This window comes from Corvus cornix, chromosome 2 (genome assembly GCF_000738735.6).
Source record: "Corvus cornix cornix isolate S_Up_H32 chromosome 2, ASM73873v5, whole genome shotgun sequence".
In the NCBI taxonomy this organism is placed as follows: Eukaryota; Metazoa; Chordata; class Aves; order Passeriformes; family Corvidae; genus Corvus; species Corvus cornix.
Window position 1 is genome coordinate 20,996,851 of NC_046333.1, and position 19,541 is coordinate 21,016,391.

At 36.9% G+C, this 19,541-nt stretch overlaps 1 protein-coding gene across 1 annotated transcript in view; it reads left to right on the top strand.

The window, feature by feature from the left end:
• The window catches only part of CTDP1 (CTD phosphatase subunit 1), a 102,781-nt gene that overhangs the window by 19,413 nt on the left and 63,827 nt on the right, over window positions 1-19,541 (top strand). Inside the window, exons 5-9 of the mRNA XM_039571975.1 lie at window positions 587-737; window positions 5,963-6,053; window positions 7,117-7,283; window positions 8,849-9,934; window positions 17,151-17,292. Coding sequence (XP_039427909.1) covers window positions 587-737; window positions 5,963-6,053; window positions 7,117-7,283; window positions 8,849-9,934; window positions 17,151-17,292 — 1,637 coding nt within the window. The remainder of the gene's footprint in view (window positions 1-586; window positions 738-5,962; window positions 6,054-7,116; window positions 7,284-8,848; window positions 9,935-17,150; window positions 17,293-19,541) is intronic.

Sequence of the window (19,541 nt, forward strand, 5' to 3'; positions counted from 1 at the left end):
TAAAAAAACTAGTGTGTCTGAAAGGCCTCTATCTGTATGAATGTATGGTTTGAAGAAAAATACTTTTAAAAATATTTTGAGGTTTTTAGGGTTAGCGTTTTAACTGGGATCTTTATCTGCAAGCTTCCTTCCTGGTTTGCTCTCTGATGCTGTGTTTCCATACACATAGACTTTGTTGGATGAAGAAAATACTTCTCTGAGCTCAATGCATATTGAAATGAATCTGTCAGAAGTTCACTGAGAGGTATTGATTGTAGTGAGATCCTGAACTTTCCTGAAGCAGGATCTGCAGCAGGTTGAGAAATTTCTCAGATTGGTTTGCCATAAATAAAGGTTTGAATGAAAGCCACCTGCATCATAAATTTTTCAACAGTAGACTTTCCTGCATTTGAAAACCTTATTGTTGGACTGCCTGGCACAGAGCAAAAATGGGCTTTGGATTTTATTCATCCACGTAATCTTGTGGCCAAAACTTGCTTTGGTCTAGTTGGACCAAATAAAGTTGAAGTGAGAGAAGAGGGTAGTTCTGGAATGCTGGCATTTTTGTTTGCTATTTTGATAATGTTCAACGTGCTTTTTCTTCTAGGGAATATTTCATTTCCAGTTAGGTCGAGGTGAGCCTATGTTGCACACACGTTTGCGTCCTCATTGTAAGGAATTCCTGGAAAAAATTGCCAAGCTCTATGAATTACATGTTTTTACTTTTGGCAGCAGATTGTATGCACATACAATTGCAGGTGAGTAGTATGTTACATTTAACAATACTTACCTACCCTGCCTTCGTACTCATATAATTAATTTTCTTTATGCAGTTGTTTTCAAGTAATTGTTCTTTATTTTGTTCAAAACGACCTCCTAAATAGTCCTATAAGTAGAATTTTTAGCTTGTTTACAAGGCAGTGCCTGTCTGGCCTGTAATTTTAGAAATAATCCTTTTTTTCCCATGAGATGTGCTTTGCTTTACTGATGGTTAGAGAATTGGATTGTTAACTAGTGCCTTCTTATTAAGTAAGAAATTATGTTTATGGATCCTAACAATGAGATGCAACTTCTCTTGTCTTACAAATCTAATGTACCCGTTCCATAAAACTCAATGATCTGACATTATCATCCTGTGGGGAATGCCACACCCCACATTGTTTCCATTCACCAAAGGAAGTTCTGCTGCTATAAGTCAATTTACAGCAGTTCTGTTTGTGTCCTGGAGCTGAGATGCACTTACTTTATGAAAAACAGAAATCTAGCAGTATTTTCACACATTTTTCTCAAGAACTTAAAAATATTTTCTCCTAGTAAGTGAAAACTTGTAGTAGTCTATCGTGTGGGTCACTGGCTGAAATATTTTCCTTTTTCCAAGAAGCATAAAAGAAGCCTGCCCTGGTTATGCAAGTGTACGGGTCTGAATCGTGTTAGGAGGGACACCATGTGTTTAAACTGCCAAGACGGGGTTAAAGCCAATTTTAGTCTTCCCTGTCAGAAGAGCATTTTCTCCTCACACTTCCCTTTATCAAGTCTGTTGGTCAAAGACAATACAATTAACAATATTTTAGGTTATGACTCTGATTGTTAAACTATCCATGCTACTGTTCCATATCTCCTAGCTTTTTTTTAAGTTGTCTTCCACATTTGCTTTTTTTGTCATATTGCCAGGAGTGCTTTGAACAGCAGTGTCCCAGTAATCACACCTCTTGGCAAGAAAGGAAGATTCCAAAATAGAGAGCTAGCTATCCTAGTTAGCTCTAAAAACACTTCAGAAAAAAATATATAATCAAACAATTCTTTAGGCATGTTAAATGCCATAGAAGAAGCTTGCAGTGACAAGTATAAGAGACTTCTGAATGACATACAATATTTCTGTAATCAGAACGTGATGCTTATTTGTGGTCTCCAGCTAATTTTCCTTGAAAGGTTTGAGGCATGTCCTGTTCTGCCCATCCAAATGAATGTTTCTATGTCACTTGGTCTTTGACTGTAGTTTGAAGAATCTTCTAAAGCTTTGCCAATCTTGCTGTTGGATTAAGTGTTGTGTACTGCTAATGCATTAACAATTCTGTACCCATCCGTACTTCTTAGAATGCATTTTTATCTTCTGTGGCAAAAGAGGAATAGTTTTCTTCTGCACTAGGTTTTAAATATGTGGTAGTCAGAAAGTGGGGGGGGGCAATTTTCCTTACCTGGGTCTGTGTGCCAAGATGTGACCTAAGGTCAGAAGCTGTATAGCAAGTGGCCTTCAGAGCCAGGGAGGAGTTGCAGAGCTAGTTAACTCATGATGTCTAAGTGCTTTCCCTGTCTTCTCTCAATGTGTGAATTGGTCCTCTGCCCATTTAAATCTCTGAGCCAAAGTGTGGACTACCCTGCAGTCCCTGTGCTGCCACAGGCTGACACTTACTGTGGTCATTACTCAAGCTACCTCGTTTATTCCATAGAGGAAATAGCCACCAAATGAGCAAATTAGGGTATTGCTTTTTCCTGACACCCACAGATTTCTGGATTCCTGCTTGAAGCTGTTTAACCTCATCAAAAGCATTCCAACTGCAAGTGAGTTATTTGTGCAGTGCTAGTAATAGTTTCAGCTGAAATCTGTGGACAAATTCTGGATCCAGTCTTTGGTCCACCTGTGCAGTCAAGATGCAGTATTATAGAAATACATAGCTGATACATATAGAGAACACTTGATGGCAGTGTTGGTTAAATGATTTCTCTCAGAGCTGTCAGTTTGATGTTTTATTGTTACCCCTGTGTTACATAAAGAAAAATTTGTAATAAAATGCTGGGGATTTTTTCATAAGAAAAAAGTTCTTTGCTTAGGTCCTGTGTATACATCCTATATTTCTTTGTGAATTCTGAACTCTGAGCTGTTCCTTTCGTGTCCTAGAAGGCTTTTAAAAAGAGATGAGATCTTGTCAGTCCTTTTCTCTCATCTCAGCTGACTCTTGCCAGCTGTTTAGTGGAATTAGCTGATATTTGTAAACACCATTTATGTCTGCTGAAATAATTTCTCCTAAACCCTTTTTTAGTTTGACATGTTTACAATGTGATATCTGGCTGTATGTTTATGAAGATGAGCTTTGGATTTTATTATCTAGAGCTCCCTGGAGTATTTCTCTACTAAATAATTATTTTGGGCAATTGTTACTTAATTTCTTTTTCTACTCTGCGTAAGAGAAGTTTGGTATATTTAAAACTGATGTCAGCTTAAAAGCTAGTTGTAAAATGCCACAGTGAATTTTGAGTTCAGATGCTATTAGGCAACAATAAAGCTATGTGAAATCACTCCAGATTTACAACAAAATTTAGAAAGTAGGACCAAGTTGAGGGCATTCATATGTATGGTTTGTTACAGCAAGTATATTACAGAATGTATAGTGTGTATGTATAATCACGAGTGCCTGAAGTTGTCGCAGCTTTTGAAAGATTGAGTCAACAGCTCTTTCCGGGCTGTGAAGTAGAATCTCAAGTAGAACTGAAGGTAACCTGGTTCTTCAGAAATTCAATTTTAGTTTTATTTACAAAAAGACATCTTCAAATTCGTGTTGGTTCCAACTGTTATGTAACTTCTCCTGGGAATTGCTATTTAACTCAGTCTTTCTCTGGGATTTGAGAAGTCCCCAGCATGAGTTAGTTTTCAACTTTGTATCTTCTGATGGTTTTAACTTAGCTTTTATTTATTTACAAACTTTCTTTTTTAAGAGAGTCTGTGTAAGAGCAGGCAATATGGGTTAGTAAGTCTGTGTACAAAGACCCAGTTGGAGATAATGGGAAACAAACAACTGGGGGAATAGTCTCTGCTAGGTGAGTCTACTGGATAGTCTTTCCTAATGTGGCAAAGGATAGTGATAGTGTCTTCGGTTTGTTCACGAAACTTGGGGACATATCTAGCACAGTGTCTGATTTATGAGACTAAATGGAAGCTCAGTTTGTCAACTCAGTTTGTCCTGGTCCCTCCTGCTCCTTATCTCAACACATGAACCCTTTGTTATATTTTCTCTCCCTGTCCAGCTGCAGAGAAGAGTGAGAGAGCAGCTTTGGTGGGTGCCTGGTGTGTTGAAGAAAACAAATGATGTATGATGAATGAAATGTTACGTGCCCTTTCCCTGATATGTGAAAACATCAAATTGTTTGTTATGTTGATTTAGTTGACTAGGGAACATCTAAAAGAAACCAGTTTGACCTGGAAAGAACTTCTTAAAAAGAGACCAGTGCTGTTTTCTGTGTTGTTTACTCAGGTAGCTTAGCTTGGGACTCTCCTAAGGTGGGCTTGTATCTTTGCAGATGAATCTTTGATGAGCTCTATCCTCAGTGTGTTTTTATTTTATAGATAAAACATTACTGTGAAGCTTTGGAATGCTACCTTATCTCTAATTCCTGGCAGCCAGGCTTTCTGCATTTGGACTTTTTTATTTCAGCTTTGTTTTTCTTACAGTTTTAGCTCAGCAACATTGCAGCTGAGTGCCTCGTTGAAGTTTTGCCATGTAATCAGTGCACTTCTGTCTAATTCAGTGTAGAGAGTTCCTGTTTACTCAGACAATTAGTAGAAGAGAATTTTGTTGGGGAGTACAGCAACTTGTATCACAGCTTTTGTGGTTTGTCAAAGTATCTGTGTGTACAGCAATAAATCTTTGTAGCTAATTCTCTCAATTCATTATGCCTAGGTACTGCAAGGGTCTCACTACAGGGGATGATTCTACGAGTTTGCAGCAATTCTTAAGCATAGTCGGGTGAGTTAAGGTTGAACCTCTGTCCTTAACTCAGAATTTTCTTGCTTTTATGGGTTTTAAGTTATTCTAATTACACATTAATATTAAATACATACAGGATCAACTTTCAGAAGTGATGACTGATTTTTTTTTTTTTTTTTTTTTTTTTTTTTTTTTTTTTTTTTTTTTGAAGTCCCAACTTAAGGTACTCTTGGGAGCTAGACTGTTAAAAGGAGTTGAACATATGTTCTGTGCAAATCTGAGCTCCTTGAAAGAAAATTGAAATTGGTCCATAGAGTCTGTAGTCCTTTTGAACTCTGTTTCTGGCTATAATATGGCCACCATTTAAAATAAAAGACAGTAAAACTTGAAAAGACTGTTCCCAAGTAAGTATTGACTGCCTTGTATTATTCATAAGAATAATGAGAAGTTGATACTAGCTTCAGTACAAATTCAGTAAAATGAAAAATACAGGTTAGCATGTAATTTGCCAGTTTCTTTCTAAGCAATTACGTGGCTGTGATCTGCTCATGAAGGTGAACGTCATTATTTGAGACTAGGTTCAGAAGCATGTGCATGTGTGTTTGTACACCCAAGTCACCATTTTCCTAAATAATGGCACTTTATCTTGCTTTAGGATCAGCTAGCACAGCTTCTGTTTTGGTTTTGGGGGTTTTTTTGTTTGTTTGTTTGAAGAGTGCAGTCAGGAAAGTTACTACAACTGGGCCTAAATATTTCTAGAAATCCCAGGATATATGCATTATGTGTAAATGTATTGAAGTAGTTGTTAGAAGTACAACTTAAAACCTACAAATGCAAGAGCTCCGGCTGGAACTGTCCCTTAACTTCCTACTGTGCTTAAGTATTGCAGCACATTGCCGACTCTTGTGAGACTTCTCTGCAGTCCCTAGGCATAATGAGCTAAGGAGAGCATTTAGCTTTAAAGAACCAACTATAGAGAGATAAATGTAAGTTGCAAAAACTGTGTATCTGTTACCTGCTGTATCTCTTTCAGCCTTATTTATTTGGCTATCACAAACTCAGTTTTGTTACCATCTTGAAAGAAAATTAGATGCAGTTTTTAAAATTAATCTCACTGAATTAGCTACAAATACTTGATCCACTGTACTTTCTCCCACATGATCTCGTGCCTTAAAATTGTCTGTTAAACTGCTGTTGTACAAATTAAAATAGCTGAAGTATATAAAACATAAACAAGGAACAAACATCTTGAACATTAACTCTTTAATTTCTTCTTCCAAAAGGATTTTTGGACCCTGAAAAGAAGCTTTTTTCCCATCGGATATTGTCAAGGGATGAATGTATTGATCCATTTTCTAAAACTGGGAATCTTAGGTATGTATATGAGTCTTAGGCATTGTACAAAATAGGACAAGAAACAGAGAAAATATGCTAAAAAAAAAATTACTCCCTCTGCACTTAATGTGTTTATATCCTTCTTTGCCTCTTAAATATCAACACCATCTCAGTAAAACTGAGGTGTTGGGCATTGCAGCATTTACTCTACTTAATGGGTTCTGTGGTAGCAGAACAGTAAGAGTGTGATGCAGTGGCATCCTGTTTTCACTTACACCTCTTATTCTTGTAATAACAACCATATTTCCATTTTGTCTTGTGATCTTGTATAATGACTTGTATGTTGTGGGTTTTTTTAATTAAACCAAAATTCTCAGTTTGATAATTCATAATTGAATACCTAGTATTCTGGCTTTCAAATGTGCTAAAAGCACCTTCTGTTCCTAGTGTTTCTTGAAATTAGGTCATCTAAAGCCTTGAATTCATGTTCTGATCTTTTTCAGGGTATAAAGCCAAGATTTTTTCTGAGACAGATACATTTAATCCAGCTTTATGAAATACTAAAAATTATTGCCCCTCCACACCTGACTGTAGTGAATGAGAAGCTTTTTTTTCTTTTCTTGCTCTGTTTTTTATATGCATCTTAAGTACTCTACCTCCTCTTCCTCCTAGGCGATGGGTGATACTAGTTACTTCTGTTTCCTTTATCTTGGATTGAGTGAATCTACTCTTTAAAAACTCTTCTTGTGTCTTTTTCCTATCTATATATAGGTCATGTATTGACCTTGTGATAGTTGATTTTGGGCTATTGGTTGTCAAAAACCAGTGAAAACTAGACTGAAATGTTGAAGTGGTTTGTTCTTGGAGAGGTTCCTTGTTTTCTGCTTCTAGCCTTTGGGACAGAGATTTTAAAAGAGCTGTTTCCTATTTTTCACTAACTTCAATTTGTTTAAAGTTTGTATTTTGAATTCCATAATTTTAATATTGCTGACTTTTTGTAAGTTCCATGTTCTGCAGATCATGCTCATAGTAAACCAGAGCATCAATAGAAATTGCTTTCATTGCTATATAAATTTCTAAATTTAATTTCTTTGTCTCTTAGAGATCTCTTTCCATGTGGAGATTCCATGGTTTGCATCATTGATGATAGAGAGGATGTTTGGAAGTTTGCACCCAATTTGATAACTGTGAAGAAATATGTATACTTTCAGGGGATAGGAGATATTAATGCACCTCCTGGATCAAGAGAAATGCAAATGAAGAAGAAAGGTAATTAGATTGTTTTTAAACCACGTTTATAACTTTGTCCATTTTTCAAACATGATTGATATAAGTCATTGAGGTGGTCTTACTAATATTGCAGTTGTGCTCAGATGGACAGTCCCAGACTATTGAAGTTGATAGCACAAATGTGAGTAGCTTGGTAAAACTGGGCTGCTCTTACTGAGAGCATTCCTTTTGGCAGCACACAGCGCAGAAGTGGAGTCCTAGTAAGTGTTATGGCTGAGAGCTGATTTGGCAATACACCAAACTGTTCAAGAATATGTAGAGGGGAACAGTTTCTCCCTCACATCCTCATGTAAAACATGCTGATTTTTTCTTCTCTGTAAGTTTCACCTCTTCAGTCCCCTTCCTTGCCCTTGGGACTTGGAGGAATAGGTAATAAACTCTGGCCTCAACACACTGCTGAAAATGAATGTTGATCTCTGCTTGCCTCCCGGTCTAAATTGTGCTAATAAAATTAGTGTGAATTTTTAGCACCTACTGAACACGGTGTTCTGGCATTTGACACAAGAACCTTATGTTCAACAGGCTCAGCAGTGTAATACACATAATGGATTTAGAAAGTACACATCACTAGATTGTGTTTCCAATACATTTTACCCCCAAATAATTACCAATGTCATAAGAAAGAATTGCTGGGCTTTTTCCAGTTTAGCCAAGGGTTTTGAGGTTTTTTTTTTAATTTAATACTTCTGACATTGCTCTCTTTCCCTTGTTGAAATAGAAGTGTCCAATACAAAAATAGGAATAATATGATCAACCTCATTCAGGTCACTGTGATGTGGGACCTCTACAGTTGACTCCTGCTGCTGCTTGCAGGGCAGGAACATGCACACAAAAGGGAGGCAAAGTAGCGTGATCTCACACAATGTTCCCAGTGAACATTTGTGTGCCCGGTTTTGGGTGTCTGCAGTTTCTTTAATTGTCTCTCTACTTCTGCAGACATCTGCAGACACATCCTAAAGCTATTTCTTCTGCTTTTGACTATTACCCTTTTACTTGCATTCCATCAGTCATAAATTGAGCTTGAAAGGCATCTTTGTGTTGCTAAAATACGTATATCTTTTCAAGTACTAAAGTACAGTTATTTTGTTATGAGAATTATATATGAAATATATATATTATATATGAAAGACATAGCTGTTTATAAATGAAGTTCTTGTACTGTAGTTCTGGATTAGGATCTCACAAAGCAAATTCTGCCCCTGTTTCTCCCCCCTGTTTATTTTCATTCCCTAAGATGTAATCATAAAACTTCGACTACAAGATAAATCCTTTAATGCTTGCAGAATTAACAAATAATTACTTAGGACCTGTGATTTAAAGAAAAAAAAGAAGCTGCTTAATTAACTTTTTTACAAAAGTAATGTTTGTTAGGTTAGAGGATTTTAACAACTTTGAAAAGCCTAGTGGTCACTTCCTAGCATAATGTAGTCTAAGTCCATATGTAAACTCTGTGTTTAAGGTCAAAGAAAATTAAATTTTGATTAACCTTAAAAAAAGAAAAAAGGGAAAATACGTATATGTTTTCTTTCTTGCCCATGTCTTAGCAAACCACTCTACAAAACCTGAAGCATTGGATACAGCAGTGATTTCAGCAAAAGATGTTGAAGAAATAAAGAATGTTATAGGTGTAGAAGAGCACAGTAACGGTCTCAAGAAAACTGCAAAGGACACTTGCGCTGCAAATGGAAGTACTTCTGTAAGCAGTGAAACATCTGATGGGGATGTGAACTCTCATGATAAAGTTAATGTCCAGGACTCCTTAAGTGATAGCACTGATCACAAAATGGACAGTGAGGTCACTGATGATTTGGCAAATACAAAAGAATCTCAGATGCTTTCAGAACAAGTTGATTCAGCCGTTACAGAGAAGCAGCAAATGCAAGAGAAGACAACAAATGACTTGGACTTTGAACTGTCTAGTGACAGTGAAAGTGACGATGGATTGGATACCAAAAAGTCATCCACTTCTGTATCGGACAGTGAGAATGAGGAAAAGAGAAGCTGGAAGAAATCCAAACAGCCTCTGCAGGATGAAAATTTGCAGCATGAGAGTTGCACTGATGTGAGTGATAAAAAGGATGGTCTGGTGAACCATTCTGGGGACACACAGTCTTTACCTAGTGAAAATATCCAGGACAAAATTGATCTTGAAGCACAAGAGGAAAGTGAACAAGAAAGCCTTTGTGATTTAGGAAATGGGTCTGGAGACAAGAAAGAAGCTGAAACAGAATCTCAGATTAGTGAACAGTCTGGAATTACAATGGGTGAGTCCTTAGACCAGAGCATGGAGGAGGAAGAGGAAGATGATGATACAGATGACGACGACCATTTAATATACCTTGAGGAGATCCTTGTGCGAGTTCACACTGATTATTACACAAAGTATGATAAATACCTGAAAAAAGAGATTGAGGAAATTCCAGACATCAGAAAAATAGTACCAGAACTAAAAAGTAAAGTGTTGGCAGATGTAACCATAATATTTAGCGGACTTTACCCAACGAACTTCCCTATTGAAAAGACACGGGAACACTATCATGCCACAGCACTTGGAGCTAAAATTGTGAAGAATCTTGTACTGAGTGCTGATGATCCTGATAAAGCAACACATCTCATTGCAGCAAGGACAGGTAGGTATTTGAGACTTGAATTCTCCAGCAGCTTTTAGTCTGTTACAGTTCATGCCTTGAGCTCTTTTTTGTATAATCTACAGACTTTAATGTAACTGAGATTAGCATTGAAATCAAAGGAAAGATTCTTCCTAAAACAATTTAGCAGCCTTTTTGAAAGGATTTTTCTATTCTTTTTACTCAAATGTGGCTTTTAAAGTAGGACCCACTAAATACCCTCTGATGTAATGTGTCATGTCTCAGTTTTTTGTTAAGAATTGGTGATAGTAATACTCAAAGAGTCAAAGTTGTTGAATAGAAACTTAATATTTGTGTCAAAGAAAAGTTTATGGTGGGCTTGCTATAAAGGTATAGCAGTGCTCTCTTTCTCCATTTCTCACATTCACTTCTCATGGTTCAGTTTCCCTTGGTATGGAATTCAAATTATTTTAAGACTGCTAATACCCTGTCACTGCATTGTGCTTAACCTGTACTTTTTTGTCAAAAGAGATGTAAGAGAGTTTAGCGTAACTTTTGGGTTGTGTTTGACAAAGCTGCCTGTTTTTTCATAGCTGTTATGGATAGCAGTGTACCATTGGTAGCTGCTGTAGAGGACCTAACAGGTCAGCAGCTTTAGCTTCTAGCACCCTTTTTTTTGGGGTGCACCCTGAGCCTTGATTCCCTCATTGTTGGCCTTTTGAAATTACATGGAATCTAAATATCTGATAATCAAACGCATGAAATCCAAAAGCAAAACTGCATCTTTTAAAGCATCTAAAACTTACAGGTACTTTTAGGACATGCTTAGATGTCATAAGCAAAGAAATACATTATCTGCCACCTATTGGATTTTTTTGTTGACTGCTATTCATGTGATGTTTTAGTACATAAGAAGCAGCTTGGTTTCATTGGCTTGTATTTTAAAGAGAGGGTACTTTCCGTAAAAGTGTGTATGACCTTAAGTGCCGAAAGGGCATATGTCAAGAGGCAATTAAGTAGTAAAAGCATATTATATAAATGGAGATAGACATTTTAGTAGTAAAAACAGCCTAAAACTCAGGAGATGGATTTAGATGCATTGAGATTAGCTGGGATTCTGGGTTGTGAAGATGTGATAAAAAGTTTTGAAATCAATGGATACATTAGTTTGGGACTCTGTTGTTTTACTACAGTTGCTGAACAGCTGTTTTAAAACTTCGCGAATAATAATACTTATTTCAGCAAGGAATTATGCAAGTTCATCATACTTCATTGGAGACATAATAGTTGTCAATATGAGATGTTTTTCCAGTTTCGAATCTTAAAATGCTTCATTTGAAAGTTGCTTTATTTATCTTAAACTAGATGACTTCTGAATGTAGTTATACATCAGATGCAACTATTATTGTGTGATGGGGTAAAATTGATAGGATGAATGTAAATGAGACCCTCCCAAACATACACATTTCTCTGGAGTTAAAAGTGTTGAGAAACATATTAAGGTACACATCATATGATAATGAGAAACAGTAGACTTTTTAGTTTGTTTTTGGAATGTACAGTTTGAGGGTTGTGTGTTTATGTAGATGCATCTATGCATCCTTGTGTTCTATTTTTATAGGTAAATTACTTGCCACCTGCACATTTTTAGTGAATCATACACTAAAGTACATCTGAATATGAAAAACTGTTTTCACCTTTTTTTTTTTTATTAAATTGCATATTGCACTAATTCTAGATGAGGTAAATTTGCAATCATTTCTGCCTAATGGGCAATTCTGTTGTCATCTTTAATCATCACTTAATAATTATTTCTGTAGCAATGGCAATGAAATAGAGGGATTTCAAGTGAGAAAAACTATATTCTCCAATAACTCTTTGTAAGATCCTTGTGGATTGACTGGTTCTGGTTTTGTGATGGGGTTTTGGTTTTTTTTCAACTGGAGACTATTATACTCACCTCTGGTTAGGTGGGTGTAGTTATGCTGCATCGTTCTAATTTCACGAAAAACTTCTTAATCAGAGATTTTAAGGATATAAATTTTGTTCTGTCACAGCTGGATTTGTGATAATTCATCTGTCAATGTGATTTTCATAGTGATTCTTGCATGGTTAGAGAGCAAATTCTTACAAGCCTCTTGCTGACAGTAAGCCATACAAATATTGTGTCTCTGGCTCCCATGGCAAACATCTGAAGCCTGCTTGATGTCTAGTTGCTGGTGAAAAGGGGAAACAAAAGCATGTCCCTTCTTGAGTTTTTTTCAGAAGTCAATGAGGTGAGACCAGGCAACGTTGTTATCTATACATTTATCTTTTTTTCTTTTTTTAATGTGCTTGTGAAAAGTTAGTTCAGTCTTTCTGGGTGACACTACTAACAGTGGCGGACTTGGGACTCTTAACAAGCAGCTAAATGTGTATGTTTACTTTGCATTAGCTGAGATGTAAGGAATGGCATATACTTAATCTGCAGCAGTGTTTGGGGAATAATTACTATTAGCTTTCTCATTTTGAAGGCAAAGGAAGAATTTGGCAGAGGATGTAAAATGGGAGAAGTCAGTGTGAAATAGTTACCCCTTAGGTCTTGAAGTGATGGGGATTCCCCTGCAGAGTGACATCATCATAACTTGGTGCATTGAAATGAACAACTACTGAAAACCATTTTAGGTTGTTTTTACAGCATTCTTCCCAGCTTATTAGAGTAAATAATTTTAATTTCTTTTATTCTTATATCTACTTGTATCTGTCTCTGCAGATAGGCAGCTTATTTCCCTGTAGACACAGGTACTCTGAATTCTGAAATAAAATAACTCTTTATTCTTGTAAAAAACTGGAACTTTTTTCATTACATAGCACAGAAAATATTATCTGCCTGGATTACTGGAAAATACAGGACTTTTGCATCATGTAATCAGCTTTCATAAATCTGAGTGACTGAGAAAAGGCTACCCCATAGTCCTTTCCACTTGTCTATGTGCTGCATAAATCTTGCTTCAGTTTTTGAAACATCTGCTGTTTGCTTTAAGCATCAGTAAACTGCACTGTAGGATGAGTTGTTATAGCTGTGTACACACTTGGCTAAGCAGTTATCACACTATTTCATAAACCTTGTTATGTTCCTTCCTGAACAGATGAAAAATACTGTAATTGATTTCTGTATGGAGTTTTTTCTGGGGGATAAAGCTGTTCATATCTCTCAAAAATTATTGTAGTGTGATAGGAATAAAAATACATCAGTTTTGGCCCTGAAATTTTCTTTTATTTTTCAAAATGTATTTGAGTCCATGGTATTTCCTACACCTGTGATGTGTCAACAGCATTTTTTCTTGAAAAATATGTTCAAGGGCTGTGTCTTTAAAAAAAAATCCAGTTAAGCGTTGCTCTAAACTTGGCCACTGACCAGATAAGCCTCTTGCTTTTGTTGCTAAAGCACAGTGCAGAGTTAAACCTGAACTTTAGGCATAGCCTCAGAACAGCACATCCATCACTTGTCTTAGGCTGGACTTCTTGCAGAAGAGCTTCAGGATTTGATTGTAAATCAAAATCTGTACGTAAAGACCATCTGAGGAGAAATAAACTTCTAGTGATCAGGTTTTCCAAGCAATGTCTGGCGGCCTGGTTGTAAACTACCATAAGGGTATGTAGATTTTGGTGTGTTGGAATCAGGAGAGAGTTCTGCAAGTGCCGCTGGTGGTCTCTTCCTGTCGTGTGCTTTGGTTAGTCATGGCACAGCCTTGAGTATACACACAGAATTTCTCATGGCTGAGAATGAATCAGAGGCCACAGTTGGTTGAGCAGTGTTTTCAACAAGTGCAGAAGTAGAATTGATGAGCCCCTTCCTCGGCTTTGAAAATAACATTTTCTGATATTATCTGTTTCAGACTGTATCCATCAGAGAGTAGATGTGATGGATTTGGGCCCCAGTTGCTTCACGTGGAAAATCTTCTGTGCCTTTTTAACTTTTTGGAACAACTTTAGAATTTGAAGTAAGGAAAGGTGATTAGATGACAATAATGCAAAAAAGTAGTCTGGAAAATCAGTTTTTCTCTAAGTGGTTTTCAGCTCAGCTGGGTAATTCAGATGTTTTTAGTTGCATCAGAAGTACTGTTGCTTGGATTAAAATCTTTCTGCTGTTCTGTCTTAATAAGCCTAATTCGAAAAGGAGAAGTTACAGTGGGGAAAGGGAGAGGAGAAGGCAAGCACATTAAGTATCACAATGCTATTTCTTCTCCTGGTTAAATTTGGTGTTTCACCAAATCTTGCTTTAAGTACATCATACATGTGAAATCTTGATTTGTCAATATGTCAGCTAGAAATAGGAAGCACTCCCCAAGAGTACACAGTTGTGTTCCCTCATGCAGCTTTCAGTGTGCTGGAGTGTGCAATAGGCACTTTAGAAATGGGGAGGATGCGGAAAGCTTTGGATGTTGTGGAGGTGAGAAAGGTAAGACTTTTGACTCCTGGGAGGTGGGTTTGTGTCACCAACTTTCATAGAATCCTAGAACATTTGGGCTGTAAAGACCACCTAGTTCCAGTAGCAACTTCATACAAAATCGTGCCATTTTGGCTTCCATGTTTAAGTTTTCTGTTATAACCCTGTTGACTAGAAGAAAAATTTACATAGCTCCTCAGCATACATCCACTATAAAACAATCAGACGTATGTGGATGCAGAATGTGGGGGTGAGGAGGAAGGGGCATCAAGATGAAACACCTGACATCAGTGCAGAAACATGAGTTTGAAAAACAGTTGGAGGAAGCCATCTTCTCATGTAATTTCACAGATTTAACATGAGGTGATGGTGCAGTTTTATGGTTTTGTCCAGGTTTCCCCTGATGAAGTCCAAAAGGAGCAGCGTAGTCCCATCTGTCCAACCACATCACCAGCTCTGGTTAACTGTTGTGTGTGCTACTGTATATTGCATTCAGTCAGCTCCAGAGCTGTTATGTGCAGGACAGTATTGCCAGCTGTCTGATATTTGATTCAGTATCTAATACCAGGCACAGGTATCTAAACTTCTACGAGACTTCTTGCTCTTGTTGCTTTTTTTTTTGCCTTGAAACTCCTATGGTTATGAACCTGATTTTAGCATCCTCTTTGTAACAGCTGTCTTCTTACCTGTCTTTCTTATGTCATCATTGCTTTTCTCCCTTATTCTCAAAAGAAAGTAATGTCCAAGCCAAGTCTTTAACTTCTTCAATCTTTTTTCTCCCAGATCTCTTAAATTGATTCTCCTTCAGAACCTTTGCTTTATTTCCTCTGAAATATACCCTGTGTAGAAATTAAATACAGCTTTATACATAACTGTTTCTAACTGCAGGTATTTCTACAATTCCTACTGAGGTTAATTAAATATTAATAATACCTCTAGTCAAAGCTCCTTCTGGCACTGTAAACTGGCTCATTTCCAGCAACTGTTGTATGAAATTTCTCTCAGTTGCTTTTGTAACTGATAATTAATTGGAAAACAGATTTCTTAAATCAGGTCATGTATGATTTCAGGGAGTGCATTGACCTCTCTCATTAGGGTTTTATGTTAAAACCTCTTGAACTGCAAAGGTGTGCTGGGTTTAACAGTTGCAGTTCTAAAATTGTTTTCACTAAATCTTTGTTGGACAGTGGTTTTATTTTTATTTCATGGCAAAAATTAAAATATTACATGTCCAGATCATTAGAGGTTTGGACAGGGCTGTATCTTGAAATACTTATTTTTGTGTTTGTGTTTATCTTGGGTTGTTAAATTAACTTTTTTTTTTTTTGCAATGATACTAGTGTGGAGTAAAGCTTTGTATGTACAGCTCTTACATCCTGAACTGTGCAATTGCTTGCATTTACAGCTGAAAAAAGAAGAAATATATTTGTGCACACAACATTGTTTTTTCTTTTAATCTAAATTGAAAAAGCATGTGTATCTAGAGAAAAATGTAGCCCTACTGTATTCCATTGGATTTGGGGGATGAAAGGTAGGGAAACAGAAGCTTTCAGCAGTTTGGTAAAGGGCAGTTATCTCCTGCCCTTTCTGTTTATTTAGTCTTTTAAATTTACAGATGTCTTAAACTGAGCCGTCTAACCAACTAGTTAGGTCAATCCTCAAGTGCATTTCAGTTCATCTGTCTATCCCAGTGGATTGTAGTTCAAGTTGTACAAAGTGCATTAAGTATTTGAGATTAGCTGCTTTGTCTCATCTTCAAATTATGTGAAGAAATATGGGTACTTCAAGATACTCATCTTAATTGAAACAGGTAAAAAATCATGTTGTTAAATGACAGTGATGAAGATGAAACTCCAGGGAATTGTGATGAAAATGTCAAATTAATTTACCATTCTTGATTCCTTGTCAGATTTGTTCAGAAACTTGATTTTTTAATTTTTTTTTTTCTGGGGGCTTCATTGTTTTCACATGTGTGAAAACAGACAAGGGCTCATATTATTAGTATTATTATATTTTACTTTGTTTCATTAGTTGTTGTTAACTCACTAGGATTAATGTTTTTTCCCTGATTTTCCTCCCCATCCCACTGGTTGGAGAGAGTTGGTTGGAGGAGTCAACGAGCGGCTGGGATTAAACTACAGCACTGATTTTTGTGCTTTTTGGTAGATTTATAGCAACTTTACTGAGTTTCTCTCTTGTTCTGGCATCCCCAGAGAGCAGAATTTGAGTTCACCTCTTGCAAGCTGCACTGTTGTTAGTTTCACCTGGACTGCATGCTAGCCTTCCATGTTTAACTTCACATTCTTTGTTCCTGTTTTGGCACAAAGGACTTCTGTCTGCTCTGCCTCCACTTCTGGCAGATGGAGGTTGAGTGGGTGACAGCCTGTTAAAAGGTAGCACGCTGTATGAGCAGGGGACCATGTGTAAAAAAGCTGGTATGATAAGTTAGCCAGGCTTCAACAGCATTGAAAAGCTGCTTCTTGTTAGACTGCTAACAAATATAAGTGAAGGAGATATAATACAAAAGTTGTATTGTTTGTTGGGCTAACACGCAGAGAAGATGCAGGGATTTTCTGTATAAATCTTAGTGGACTACTTCCATGGTGCCAGTTCTTCAGAAAGTTACGTTCATCCACCTTGAGGCTGAGGTACTGCATCTTACTTAGATTCTCACTTTTATTAGTTGTGACTGTTTTGTTGGGTTGGGGAGGAGTGTTGCGTTTTTTTCCCTGTACAATTGGTCACAAAATGTTCTTAGTTTTAACTACACACTGGTTTATCTTCTGTGTTTCTGGGAACACTGTTATGTTATGTTTGACTCTGTAATAGGCACAGAAAAAGTTCGGCAAGCTCAGGACTGCAAGGACCTCCACGTTGTGAACCCTGATTGGCTGTGGAGCTGCCTGGAGCGCTGGGACAAGGTTGAGGAGCAGCTCTTTCCCTTGAAGGATGACTACATCAAAACACACAGGTAAGTGCTAACCTGAGGGAATAGGGGCCATGAAAATAGGTTGTTCATACAGTGATGCTGATTTGTTAATAAATTGGTTTCTGACAAGTTCACAATAGTTATTTATAGCAATTCTTACGGATTTTATGAAAGAACTCCCCATTTTTGTCCATTTCTCTTCTGCTTAAATTGAAGACTGTCAAGGGATCAGGATACAGTTCAGTAACTAGCACAGTGAGGAGAAAACTTGTGGTAACATTTCTTTCTTTAGCAGTTACTGTTGTTAGCTCTTTTAATTTGGAGAAGTTGCCTTTTTCAGTTCATCTGTAAGCTAACATAGGGAGTGTCATCAAGGCGCAGGATCATTCATGCCACCAAAAAATGCACATTATTCTACTACATGAAGAATTGGTAAAGTATGGCATTTTTTTTTGTGAAATTTGGTAGTGACGAGAAAGAGAAACAGAAAATACCATAGAAAATTCTAAGAAGAATTGGATGGCATGAAGATAGGGGCAAGAACGGGAAGAAAGGAAATAGTGAGAGGTGGTTTCAGGATGATAAGAAAGTGCTGAAAGAGAAAAGGTAAAAAATAATTAGTGCGCTAGGGTGACAGTAAATAGAAGAGACAGCCAAAAACATTATTAGCAAAGAGGAAGTCAGAGGGCTATCAGAAACAGTCCCCTTCAGGATAGTGGCATGGCTAAAGTAACTCATGACAAGGTACTGTCAAGCCAGCTTCTGCTTCTTGACTTACTTGTTTGACATCTTGCAAGCCTAAGAGAGGATCTTCTCTTCCATGTCTAGACAGGAAGGAGCCCACCATATTGGGGTTTCTGTATTAAACTGATACTGGTGTGATTGGCAATGCTAGCGATCTACTTTCTACTTGCAAGATGTCCTTTGAGGGCAGAACATGTGTGTGTAAGGCCTTGAAGACACCAAAAGAAGAAACATGTGGAAGTGAGGGCATTTATCAAATGGGACGCTAGGTTGAGACATGGGATCCCTATAAGTTAGGAAAAGACATGTAGCCTGCTTATGGCTTGACTAAAATACTTAGTCTTTAAAAAGTACTATCAGATGGTTTTTAATCAAACTTTGGAATATTTGCATGGGATGCTTAATTTGTCTCAGAGACCTGACACTGCAAAGTTTGTAGTAGAAACCTGGACAGTGGCTTGTAAGCGTTGTTTTTTGTCTAGATGAATGTTAGTTTTCCTCCCTCTACTAATTTACTCTTCCATTTTACTGAAACATGAAAATTTTTCCTTCTTCTGTGTTTCAAATGCAGTATATCTTAGCTTCATACTGCCCCCCCACCCAGGCTTCAGTCAGTAAGGTATCTATCTTAATGCAAGTACTTTTACTTTAATCCTGTATGTGCAGCAACTTTGGAAAAGATTTTCTCCTTAATGAAGCTGCTTGAAATAATGGTTATGGGTCCAGAGTACTTATAAACTAGGGGAGGGATGAAGTCTGAGCAAATATTTGCATGTAAAATGAACTCAAGATAGCAAGAAAAGAGTAGGTAAACTTGGAATTGGTTTACCATGTTATTGCTACAAGACTACTTCAGAAACGTCCATAAAAGCATCTGGTAAAAACCCCAGTTTTGTGTCACTTCTAATATTTGTAACAAGTTAATTGGATCTTTTTTTAGCATAACACAGCTTTCATGGAGCATAACATGCTGTTTTATTTGATTATTTTTAAAAATTAATTTCCTTGCCTTTTTTTTTTGTGGCTCTTCATCATAATTGGATAGTATGCCATAATGGTGATTCCTGCAGACTAATCTCTGAATGTTTCTGCTGACACTTCTAAAGTTATGTTTTTCAAATGCAGCAGGGTGATCATAGGCAGCTTAGTATTTTAAAAAATTAGTTAGGATGACTTGCAAATTGATACTACATGTTTATTTTCTCTCAGAGCTAGTTTGGAGAGCAAATACAAAGATTGATACAATAGCCTGCTTTTCTCTTTGTTGCATATATGCAGATTATCATGCTATGCTAATTGGGTTGCTGTTACTACCTGAAAGCTATTTCAGTAACTTAATATGTTTAGACAATTTTTAAGGCACACTAATTCATATCTTAATAATTTAAATATGTTGGTATCTTGTATTTGCAGTTTTCTCTTTTAAATTCAGTGAGACTTTAATGAGGTGAAGAAATGTTTCTGTAGAGATTTTCCAAACCATTTCCCTCTTCTGCTTTAGAAAAAAATGGAATGCTCATTTTTTACGTTCTGGTTAGATAGCTCAT